The 13,260-nt window shown below is 37.3% G+C and overlaps 1 protein-coding gene across 1 annotated transcript in view; it reads right to left on the reverse strand.

Moving 5' to 3' along the window:
• Positions 1–12,558, reverse strand: part of LOC139163488 (NADH-quinone oxidoreductase subunit N-like) — a 196,148-nt gene extending 183,590 nt beyond the window's left edge. The window contains 2 exon segments of the mRNA XM_070744286.1: positions 6,376–6,953; positions 12,548–12,558. Of these exon segments, the coding sequence (XP_070600387.1) occupies positions 6,376–6,953; positions 12,548–12,558 (589 nt within the window).
• Between the last annotated feature and the right edge of the window lie 702 nt (positions 12,559–13,260).

Below are 13,260 nucleotides of genomic sequence, written 5' to 3' on the forward strand. Positions count from 1 at the left end.
GAAGGAAGAGGAAGAGAGAAGGAAGAGGAAGAGTGGAGAAGACAGGGATGGGAGGAGAGGAAAGGAGAGGAGAGAACACTCTTCTTTTTTTATTTTTTATTTTTCCCTGCCTTTCCTTCTGCCTTCAAAAAGCTCAAGGAGCTGCTGATACAGTTCTACAGAGGAATCATTGAGTCTGTCATCTGCACCTCTATAACTGTCTGGTTTGATTCTGCAACCCAACAAGACCAACACAGACTTCAGAGAAGAATCAGAACTTCAGGAAAAACAATTGCTGCCAACCTGCCTTCTGTTGAGGACCTGTATACCGCAGGAGTCAAAAAGAGGACTATGAAAATATTTACTGACCCCTTGCATCCTGGACATAGACTGTTTCCACTCCTACCCTCAAAATGTAGCTACTGAGCACTGCACACCAAGACAACTAGACAAAAGAACAGTTTTTTTCCTGAACACCATCACTCTGCTGAACAAATAATTCCCTCAACACTGTCAAACTATTTACGAAGTCTGCACTACTATTACTACTAGTTTTTTCTCATCATTTGTATCACCTATCTCCTCCCACATGACTTTATGACTTTAACTTGTTGCTTGTATCCTTAAGATTTTTATTAATATTGTTTCCTGATTGTTTATTTGACCCATAAGTGTTCTACCACATGATTCTTGACAAATGTATATTTTCTTGTATGTACACTGAGATCTTAGGCACCAAAGACAAATTCCTTGTGTGTCTAATTACACTTGGCCAATAAAGAATTCTATTCTATTCTATTCTATTCTACATTCTTTCCTTCTGCCTACCTTTCTGCCTCCCAGCCTTCTTCCTAGAGGTGGTAATGAAAAATATACTGCTCAAAAAAAAAAATAAAGGGAACATTTAAGGAACACAATATAACTCCAAGTAAATCAAACTTCTGTGAAATCAAACTGTCCACTTAGGAAGCAACACTGATTGACAATCTATTTCACATGCTGTTGTGCACTTCAACTTTGTACAGAACAAAATATTCAATGAGAATATTTCATTCATTCAGATCTAGCATGTGCTCTTTCAGTGTTCCCTTTATTTTAGCATTGTATATTGAGGTTAGGGTGGTTAATGCTGCAGCATGGAATAATGCTGTTGATCATGCCACCTAGCCAGTTTTGCCCTCCTCAAAGATGTTCCATGTTATTTCAAGGGTTAACACATACTTCTCCTTATACACTAGGCTCTTCCCTCAGAAAAATAAATCTCCTCCAGAACAATTAGCATTTTCAGAGTCCTAAATGGTTTCAACTGATTGAATTATTTTAAACTTAATCAACTGCAGGGGGTAGGAGTAAGAAAAAGAGGAAGCAGGGGAAAGAAAGGAGGGGGTAACTAAGGGCAAGAATGCTGAGAAAGCTTCTACTCTCCACACAAGGAGGAGTGTCAAAAAATTCAAGATGGCGCCCATTGAAGGCAGCCTTCAAAGGGAGAAGGCTTCAAGATGGCGGCCACCATAATGTGACTGAAGGCAGCCCTCAAATGGAGAAGGCTTCAAGTCACAGTTTATGTATCCAAAAATAGCTTGTGTCCCAACAGCACAAAGTTGCTTCTCTTTAGACTGGCTGGTAGGATCTTCACACACCCTGCAGCTTTCACGGTAGAGTAGCATATAGACTTTCCTGAAGAAAATGCAATGCCATACAGTGCAATCAATTCATTGAATTGATCTGTAAATAAAATAATAAAATAAAATAGAACATAATAAAATAAAATGCAGTAATAATAATATAAAATATAAAATATAAAATAAATAATATAAAATAATATAAAATAATATAAAATAATATAAAATAATATAAAATAATATAAAATAATATAAAATAATATAAAATAATATAAAATAATATAAAATATAAAATATAAAATAATATAAAATAATATAAAATAATATAAAATATAAAATAAAAACTAAAATAAACTAAAGTAAAATAAATGATAAAATAAAAAAAATAAAATAAAAATAATATAATATAATAAAATAAAATAAAAGGTAAAATAAAATAAAATGTCTGGATCTGAGAATTTCCTGAAGGAGAGCCATAGAAGGAATTATTCCAGGGTCCACATATTGAGATGGACCCTGTCTGAAGTAACCTCTCTTTCTTGAAATGATCCTTTTCATGCAAAACAGTAAAACTGATCAATTAACAGATAACATCAAGAGTTGCTAGGGATTCCTGGCATGGGTTTGTCTACTGGGACATTGACTTCAGGGCTTAAAACACCAGGGGAAAGGAAAAAAAGGTTTGCATGAAGTTGTGAGAAGAAAGAGATGGAGGATCAAACAAACTTTGCAACATTAGGCATTTTTTGGATCTTCAAAAAAAAAACCAGGATCAGATGCAAACAGAGCAGAATCAGATAAAACTGTCTATCCTTTTGGCTTTAAATTTAAATTGTCTGTCCTTTCAGCTCTAAACAGAAACGTTTTCAGTGAACGCACACAAACCTTGAATTCGTGGATAAAACATACAGTATTTCTAGTTTAATGAAAAGAAGGACTACAACAGCAGTGTTCCAACATCTGCGGGGCTGCCACAAAGAAGAGGGAGGGGGTTCAACCTATTCCCCAAAGCCCCTGAATGCAGAACTGAAAGCAATGGAGAGAAACTAATCAAGGAGAGAAGCAACTTAGAACTAAGGAGAAATTTCCTGACAGTCAGAACAATTGATCAGTGGAACAACTTGCCACCAGAAATTGTGAATGCTCCAGCACTGAAATTTTTTATGAAGAGATTGGGCAACCATTTGTTTGAAATGATATAAAGCTTCTTGTCTAAGCAGTGGGTTGGACTAGAAGACCTCCAAGGTCCCTTCCAATCCTGTTATTCTGTAACTGGAGTTTGAAAAAATTTCCCTAGGTTCATACAATACTCTAAACTCGAGTTAATAAAACCTCACTGTTTTTCCTCCAAGAACCTTCTTCTCCTGGAATGGAAGTTACCAAACAAACCATATTCTTAAGATGAAGCCCTCGTTCATGGACAAAGTTGGGCTTCCATAATACACCGACCATAAATCACCCAGTTTGTGTTAACGTGTTGGCAGACAACAACCCAAAAACTTGGTTTAAGATGAGCTGCTACTTTTTAGGAGGTGCAAAATAACAGGTTGCTGTAGATTTCCCACCAATAAAATCTCTGAAATTCTCTTGCGTCTTGATTAAAGAAGCAGAATGTTTAAAGTAAGATAATAACAAGGACGACGTCTTGAGATATTATCTGGAATTCATTCCATCTTGTGGATTGCAAGCAAGGGATAGGCTGCTGGATAGAATGAGGTTGAAGTGCTGCTGCCTGGCACTATCAACAGGATCAGTAAGTTTGTCAACATTTTGACCACCAAACCTGGGAATAAATGGTGATACATGGTCTTGAGAAGGGCTTCTGCATCCTGACTATGTTGGATTTTACATTTTGCTGGTTTCAGGAAGGTTGAAGGGAAGGTATTGGCTGTTCAGATGCAAAGCATTTCTGAAGGATTCAGATTAAGGGAGTTCTTGATAGTTTATTTTATTTTATTTTATTTTATTTTATTTTATTTTATTTTATTTTATTTTATTTTATTTTATTTTATTTTATTTTATTTTATTTTATTTTATTTTATTTTATTTTATTTTATTTTATTTTATTTTATTTTATTTTATTTTATTTTATTTTATTTTATTTTATTTTATTTTATTTTATTTTATTTTATTTTATTTTATTTTATTTTATTTTATTTTATTATTTTATTTTATTTTATTTATTTATTTATTTTGTCCAATACACAATGAGGGTTTTAGTGGGTATATATATATATATACACATAGTAAAATACATGATGAAGGTTATAGAGGAGATACCCATAGTAAAATATATCTAAGAAATAATAGAAAAGAAGATATAGTTATAGAACATATCAATGAAATAATAGAAGAAGAGATATAGGAATAGAAGAAAGATATAGGAGATATAGGAGAGCAATAGGACAGGGGACGGAAGGCACTCTAGTGCACTTGTACTCGCCCCTTACTGACCTCTTAGGAATCTGGATAGGTCAACCGTAGATAATCTAAGGGTAAAGTGTTGGGGGTTTGGGGATGACACTATGGAGTCTGGTAATGAGTTCCACGCTTCGACAACTCGGTTACTGAAGTCATATTTTTTACAGTCAAGTTTGGAGCGGTTAATATTAAGTTTAAATCTGTTGCGTGCTCTTGTGTTGTTGTGGTTGAAGCTGAAGTAGTCGCCGACAGGCAGGATGTTGCAGCATATGATTTTGTGGGCAATACTTAGATCTTGTTTAAGGCGTCTTAATTCTAAACTTTCTAGGCCCATTCTCCGAACTTGGCTGTTTTCTTACAGACAGTTTGTTTGTTTGGTGCTACATTTATTTATCTATCTATTAATTAATTAATTAATTAATTCATTCATTCATTCATTCATTCATTCATTCATTCATTCATTCATTCATTCATTCATTCATTGAACTTCTATGCTGCCCAATCCCGAAGGACTCAGGGCAGCTTACAAAATAGAATACAAAGTAATAAGATACAAAGTAATAAGCAAAGTCGAATATAATATGTAAAACTAACCCCATAAAAACCCCATTTATAATAAAAAGACACAATCACATACATACATAGAAACATAGAAACATAGAAGTCTGACGGCAGAAAAAGACCTCATGGTCCATCTAGTCTGCCCTTATACTATTTCCTGTATTTTATCTTACAGTGGATATATGTTTATCCCAGGCATGTTTAAATTCAGTTACTGTGGATTTATCTACCACGTCTGCTGGAAGTTTGTTCCAAGGATCTACTACTCTTTCAGTAAAATAATATTTTCTCATGTTGCTTTTGATCTTTCCCCCAACTAACTTCAGATTGTGTCCCCTTGTTCTTGTGTTCACTTTCCTAATAAAAACTCTTCCCTCCTGGACCTTATTTAACCCTTTAACATATTTAAATGTTTTGATCATGTCCCCCCTTTTCCTTCTGTCCTCCAGACTATACAGATACACACCATTCATACAGTTTGGCCCTGAAGGATGTACTATCCACGGCCCCCAGGCCTGCCGGCAGAGCCAGGGCTTTGTGGCTTTATGGAAGGCCAGTATGGTGGGAGCAGTACGGACATCAGGGCGGGGTAGTTGGTTCCATAGAGCCGGGGCAGCCACAGAGAAGGCCCTCCCCCTCAGTCCTGCCAACCTACATTGCTTAGTCGACGGGACCTAGAGGAGGCCAATTCTGTGCGCTCTTATTGGTCTCTGGGAGATATGGGGCAGGAGATGGCCCCCTAAATAGTCTGCCCCTGAGCCATCTAGGGCTTTATATATAATAACCAACCCCTTGAATTGTGCCCAGAGACTAATAGGAAGCCAGTGCGGCTCGCAGAGCTTAGGTGTTATATGTGTGTACCGAGGTATACCCATGACAGCTCTCACGGCTGCATTCTGGACTATTTGCAGTCTTTGAACAATCTTCAAGGGTAGCCCCATGTAGAGCGCATTGCAATAATCAAGACAGGAGGTGATGAGGGCCTGAGTGACTGTGCGTAGAGCCTCCTGGTCCAAATAGGTAACATTATCAGTGCAGGAAGTGAGAGTGGGTTTGAGGAGGAGGAGAAATAAAGGAAGAGAGAATTCTAGGCTGCATCAACAGAGGGATAGAATCAAGATCACATGAAATGTTAATATCCCTTTATAAGGCCTTGGTAAGGCCACACGTGGAATACTGCATTCAGTTTTGGTCTCCACGATGCAAAAAGAATGTTGAGACTCTAGAAAAAGTGCAGAGAAGAGCAACAAAGAGGATTAGGGGACTGGAGGCTAAAACATATGAAGAACAGATGCAGGAAATGGGTATGTCTAGTTAAATGAAAAGAAGGACCAGGGGAGACATGATAGCAGTGTTCCAATATCTCAGGGGTTGCCACAATGAAGAGGGAGTCAAGCCATTCTCCAAAGCACCTGTGGGTAGAACAAGAAGCAATGGGTGGGAACTAAACAGGGAGAGGAGCAACTTAGAACTAAGGAGAAAATTCCTGATAGTTAGAACAATTGATCAGTGGAACAGCTTGCCTCCAGAAGTTGTGAATGCTCCAACACAAGACGTTTTTAAGAAGATGTTGGATAACTGTTTCTCTGAAATAGTGTAGAGTTTCCTGCCTAAGCAGGGGGTTGGACTAGAAGACCTCCAAGCTCCCTTCTAATTCTGTTGTTGTTGTTGTTGTTGTTGTTGTTGTTGTTGTTGTTGTTGTTGTTGTTATTGAGAAGGGTGGAAGATGGAAACAGAGAGGGAAAAGCAGGAGAAGGAAAGGAAGAAGGAGAAGGGAAAGGTGATGAAGGAAGGAAGGAAAGAAGGAAAGAAGGAAAGAAGGAAAGAAGGACAGAAGGAAAGAGGGAAAGAGGGAAAGAGGGAAAGAGGGAAAGAAGGAAAGAAGGAAAGAAGGAAAGAAGGAAAGAAGGAAAGAAGGAAAGAAGGAAAGAAGGAAAGAAGGAAAGAGGGAAAGAGGGAAAGAGGGAAAGAGGGAAAGAGGGAAAGAGGGAAAGAGGGACAGAGGGAAAGAGGGAAAGAGGGAAAGAGGGAAAGAGGGAAAGAAGGAAAGAGGGAAAGAAGGAAAGAAGGAAAGAAGGAAAGAAGGAAAGAAGGAAAGAAGGAAAGAAGGAAAGAAGGAAAGAAGGAAAGAAGGAAAGAAGGAAAGAAGGAAAGAAGGAAAGAAGGAAAGAAGGAAAGAAGGAAAGAAGGAAAGAAGGAAAGAAGGAAAGAAGGAAAGAAGGAAAGAAGGAAAGAAGGAAAGAAGGAAAGAAGGAAAGAAGGAAAGAAGGAAAGAAGGAAAGAAGGGAGATGGAGATTGAGATGAAGAGCAAGGAATAGGAGACGGATTGGGGTCCTTGGTGCTCTCTAAACTTGGTTACTTTCTTGCAGCTGTTTCATGATTCAACTAGATAATACCCTCACTGTTAGAAGGGAGACAATTGGGAGGAGGGGGGGAAGAATTGAGGTCCTTGGTGCTTTCTGAATTTCAAAAAAGCACCTTTGGGATTTTCTTCTATTAGGACCATTTAATGTCAATGCACTTTTTAACATTTAAATGGAGCCACTTTTTAGTTTAAATGGGGTGTCATCATTGGAACGCTGATGACCCTCATTACATATCTCTCTCTACATCTCTATACATTTCTACATACCTCCACCTCAGGCCATGCCAGTGTTATGTACCTCTTTTATGAAGCACTAATGATTATTAAGGACAGGACATCACTCCGGGAATATCCTTTAGAACAGAGGTCTCCAACCTTGGCAACTTTAAGACTTGAGACTTTAAGACTTGACTCCTAGAGTTGAGGTCCGCAAGTTTTTAAAGTTGCCAAGGTTGGATACCTCTGCTTTAGATAAGTAGCCTACTTTCTAAACCAAAGGAGGAAATCCCTTTCCACATATTAATTAATGGCATGATTCTTATCATTTTAATTATTTTTTAAAAAAAAAAAATTTCTTGATGTTCTTTTTTTTTTTTTGCTGCTATAAATCACCAAGAGTTTGATTTGGTAGGGTGGTTAAAAATGTTGTAAATGGGAGAGGGGTGATGGAAATCACATTTCTTTCTATCTTTCTAGCTACTTTGCCTGACTGCACAGTCTCAAAATGGGTGAACAGTGCAGTCAGGCGGTAGGGAAAGCAAGTAGGATGCTTGGCTGCATAGCTAGAGGTATAACAAGCAGGAAGAAGGAGATTATGACCCCGCTATATAGAGTGCTGGTGAGACCACATTTGGAATACTGTGTTCAGTTCTGGAGACCTCACCTACAAAAAGATATTGACAAAATTGAACGGTCCAAAGATGGGCTACAAGAATGGTGGAAGGTCTTAAGCATAAAACGTATCAGGAAAGACTTCATGAACTCAATCTGTATAGTCTGGAGGACAGAAGGAAAAGGGGGGACATGATTGAAACATTTAAATATGTTAAAGGGTTAAATAAGGTCCAGGAGGGAAGTGTTTTTAATAGGAAAGTGAACACAAGAACAAGGGGACACAATCTGAAGTTAGTTGGGGGAAAGATGAAAAGCAACATGAGAAAATATTATTTTACTGAAAGAGTAGTAGATCCTTGGAACAAACTTCCAGCAGACGTGGTAGATAAATCCACAGTAACTGAATTTAAACCTGCCTGGGATAAACATATATCCATCCTAAGATAAAATACAGAAAATAATATAAGGGCAGACTAGATGGACAATGAGGTCTTTTTCTGCGGTCAGACTTCTATGTTTCTATGTTTCTACTTAAAAACCATTCAGATTACTCTTTGAAATTTCATCTCTGAGATTACCTAATTACCTAAAAAAACGAACTCATACCTTCCTCAGAAATATCCAAAATAAATACAAATATAGTATACAGAACTAAAGAAAATAGACACACAATTCCCCATACTAGACACAAATACCTAATATCAGGTCGCTTGATTGTGATAGTCAACAATATGGTTGACAAATTATGTCTTTTATATGTGCATATATCGAACACCATTGAAACTGACCGTTTATATGTTCTAAGATGATTTGTCTGTCTATTTCTTCTCATTTCTCTTTTTTCTTTGTATGTTTTGTTTGTTTTGACTGTTTTATATGTAGAAATTTAATAAAGATTATTTAAAATAGAAAATAAAAAATGTCATAAATGGGGGAGAGAGTGGTGGAAATCACATTTCTTTCTATCTACTTAAAAATCATTCAAATTACTCTTTGAAAGTTTGTCTCTGAGATTACCTAATTACCTAATGTTCTCATTCTCATTTAGGGTGAGGGTAACTGCAGGAAACTCTCAGAGAAGGTCCCTGTTCTTTCCATTTCTACTCAGCCACTCTTAACAACAGCATTTCTGTTTATTTTCTTTTTTTATTTTCTTTTATTTTCTTTTATTTATTTTATTCTTATTTTATTTTATTTATTTTATTTATTGTTTTATTTTATTTTATATTATATTTTATATTATATTTTATATTATTTTATATTTTATATTTTATATTATTTTATATTATTTTATATTTTATATTTTATATTTTATATTTTATTTATTTTATTTATTTTATTTATTTTATTTATTTTATTTATTTTATTTATTTTATTTATTTTATTTATTTTATTTATTTTATTTATTTTATTTATTTTATTTATTTGTTTTGTTTTGTTTTATTTATTTGTTTTGTTTTGTTTTATTTTTTATTTTATTTTATTTTATTTTATTTTATTTTGTTTTGTTTTGTTTTGTTTTGTTTTGTTTTGTTTTGTTTTATTTTATTTTATTTTATTTTATTATTTTATTTATTGTACTTTTATGCCACCCCTCTCTGAGGACTTGAGGATTTGTTATGGAAGTCTTTTTAGAGCATTAAAAGCAAACTGACCTCATAAAATGCACTCCAGGGCTGGGTGTGTGTCAGAAAATCCAAGGCAATGACCAAACCACATCCCAAAAAGTCTGTCTGCATGCCACACCCTACATGCAGACATGAGTTATCCCTACATGAGTTACCCCTAGGCTACCGTAGATTTGTGTATGGTATGACTGAGTTGTATGGTTTTAATAATGGGGGGTTTATGTGCTTTTTTTTAACATATTGGATTTGTGATATTGTATTCTGTTGTGAGCCACTCTGAGTCCTCAGAGAGGGGCGGCATACAAATCTAATATATTATTATTATTATTATTATTATTATTATTATTATTATTATTATTATTATTTCAACCACTGGCATGGCTGCGCTGGGGCACATGGGCGTGTTTCGGGGATGGGCAGCTGCATGCGCATCCTGAAATTCGTTACCAGAATATAATAATAATAATAATAATAATAATAATAATAATAATAATAATAACAACAACAACAACAACAAACAAACAAACAAACAACAACAATAATAATAATACTACAGTGGTATCTCTACCTAAGAATGCCTCTACTTAAGAACTTTTCTAGATAAGAACTAGGTGTTCAAGATTTTTTGTCTCCTCTTAAGCACCATTTTTAAGAACCCGAGCCGGGAAAAATTTCCCAGGATATTTGAGAGCGGCTTGAAGGCCCGGCCAGTTTCCTGCCATTCCCCCTTTAATTGCGGCCATCTCGGGCTTTTCTGGGCTGCCAGAGAAGCCTTTCAGAGGTGCTTAAGGAGGCTTTGGCAGTCCAGAACAAACAAAGCATTTTCCTTTCTCTGGGTGCTTGGAGAGGGAATAAACCACTTCGCTGTGGTGTCTCCCTCACACTGCCTCCCATACACTGGGTGCAAGGTTGCCTCCAACAGCATCTGGGCACGGAAAGGCAAAAGGGGGCACTTCGCCCCGGCCGAATCAACTCGGCTTCAGCCAAACCAAAGAGTCACCACAATGAAGGAAAGGCGCTGGCTATAAAGCGAGCGAGCGAGAGGAGAGGGGAGCCCTTCAGCATGGGAAGGAAGAAGAAGCAGGTAGCAGCAGCAGCAACTGTTGCCTTTCAGTCAAAGGAGCGGGAGATTCCCCCCTCTCGCCCGCCTGGGTTTCTCTCTCTGGCGCACTGTATGGGAGGCAGCTTCGCACCGGGTGTCTGGCAGGCGTGTGCTCCTCCTCGCTGCCTCAGAGTCCCTCTCTTTTTTTTTAACCTTAAAGTTTTGGATTTTTTTGATTCCCCTCACCTCACCTTTTCCCTTCGGCAGCAACTGTCCTCCTCCTCTTCTTCCTCCTCCTCACCCCACCCAAATTCCGAGCTTTTATTTCTTTCCTAGGAGAAAAATTGCTTCTACTTACAGACTTTTCTACTTAAGAACCTGGTCACGGAGTGAATTAAGTTCTTAAGTAGAGGTACCACTGTAATAATAATAATGATAATAATAATAATAATAATAATAATAATAATAAGAAGAAGAAGAAGAAGAAGAAGAAGAAGAAGAAGAAGAAGAAGAAGAAGAAGAGTAGAAGAAGAAGAAGAAGAAGAAGAAGAAGAAGAAGAAGAAGAAGAAGAAGAAGAAGAAGAAGAAGAAGAAGAAGAAGAATAGCTACAAGAATGGTGGAAGGTCTTAAGCATAAAACGTATCAGGAAAGACTTAATGAACTCAATCTGTATAGTCTGGAGGACAGAAGGAAAAGGAGGGACATGATCGAAACATTTAAATATGTTAAAGGGTTAAATAAGGTTCAGGAGGGAAGTGTTTTTAATAGGAAAGTGAACACAAGAACAAGGGGACACAATCTGAAGTTAGTTGGGGGAATGATCAAAAGCAACGTGAGAAAATATTATTTTACTGAAAGAGTAGTAGATCCTTGGAACAAACTTCCAGCAGACGTGGTTGGTAAATCCACAGTAACTGAATTTAAACATGCCTGGGATAAACATATATCCATCGTAAGATAAAATACAGGTAATAGTATAAGGGCAGACTAGATGTACCATGAGGTCTTTTTCTGCCGTCAGTCTTTTATGTTTCTATGTTTCTATTATTATTATTATTATTATTATTATTATTATTATTATTATTATTATTATTATTATTATTATGGGAGTTGAAGTCCAAATATCTTCAATTTGCCATGGTTGGGAAACAATGGACCACTAGATGACCTACAAGATCCCTTCCAACTGGAATAAGTAAGTAAGTAAGTAAGTAAGTAAGTAAGTAAGTAAGTAAGTAAGTAAGTAAGTAAGTAAGTAAACAAACAAACAAACAAACAAACAAACAACAGAATTGGAAGGGACCTTGGAGGTGTTCTAATCCAACCCCCTGCTTAGGCAGGTGGCCCTACACTACTTCAGACAGATGTAGCACCTGACCCATCCCTGGTATAGGGAGACCCGGCCTATACTATTTCAGGCAAATGGCTTATCATCTCCTTCCTGCCAGCTTGCCTAGTGGTCATGCTTGCCTCGTGCTACGCTGGGAGGGCAAAGTACTGTAGGAATCTCAGCATCCCAGAATCTCAGCATGTTGTTGTTAGCCGCCCCGAGTCTATGGAGAGGGGCGGCATACAAATCCAATAAATCAAATCAAATCAATCAATCCCTTCAGGAGGTTAGGAGAAGACCAGCCCTGGCTGAAGGAGACCCTGCTGGGCCCCCTTCTTCTCCTGGCCTCTCTTCCCCCCCCCCCCCCCATAAATTTGTCTCCGCCAACAGTTCCCAGGATCTGGCCTGAAGGCAGCCATGGGGAGTGTGAGAGGAGAGATAGAGAGGCCTGACAGTCTGAAATGAAACCCAGAGCCACCAAGGCCTTCCCAGTCAGACAGGAGCCGGGCTCTCTCTCCCCCCCACTTCCCCCCTCCACCCTTATAGATTACTCAGACTCCTTCCATGGAGCCCCCTGCATTCTTCACACACACACACATCCAACAACAACATGCTGCCTCCTTCTCAGCTCTCATGAATCCAAGCTTTTAATCTTTCACCTGGCCATGAGAAGGACCCTCAACTTGCAACAGTTCGTTTAGTGACGGTTCAAAGTTAGAATAGTGCTGGGGAAAAAGTGATGATGCCTGGCTGTTTCTCATACGCAACCGACATACTTGCATGATCGCCCTGCTCACTGTGATCAAAATTTGCATGCTGGACAACGGGAATGTAAAATGTAGAATGTAGAACATCTAATGCAGAATATCCAATATTGAATGCAGAATATTGAATGCAGAATATAGAATATAAAGTATAGAATGTAGAAAATAGAATATAGAACGTAGAATGTAGAACGCAGAACGCAGAACATAGAACATAGAATATAAAGAATAAGTTGGGAGAAACCTTGGAGGTTTCCAATCGAACCCCCTACTAACGCAGGAGACCCAATAGAATAGGAACAGGAACTAGAACTAGAACTAGACTAGAATAGACTAGACTAGACTAGACTAGAATAGAATAGAATAGAATAGAATAGAATAGAATAGAATAGAATAGAATAGAATAGAATAGAATAGAATAGGAATTTTATTGGCCAAGTATGATTGGACACACAAGGAATTTGTCTTGGCTCCTATGCTCTCAGTGTACATATAAAAAGAAAAGATAAGATACAACACTTAATTCTTCGGAGAGGGGTGGCATACAAGTCTAATAAATATTATTATTATTATTATTATTATTATTATTATTATTATTATTATTATTATTACCAGAAACCCAAAGACCAGGTAGCTGGTACACATGCGCACATCGGCCACCTGGTCTTTGAGTTTCCGGGGTGCTAATTGGTCTTTGTGTGCATTGGAGCAC

This window comes from Erythrolamprus reginae, chromosome 3, assembly GCF_031021105.1.
Source record: "Erythrolamprus reginae isolate rEryReg1 chromosome 3, rEryReg1.hap1, whole genome shotgun sequence".
Taxonomy (NCBI): Eukaryota; Metazoa; Chordata; class Lepidosauria; order Squamata; family Dipsadidae; genus Erythrolamprus; species Erythrolamprus reginae.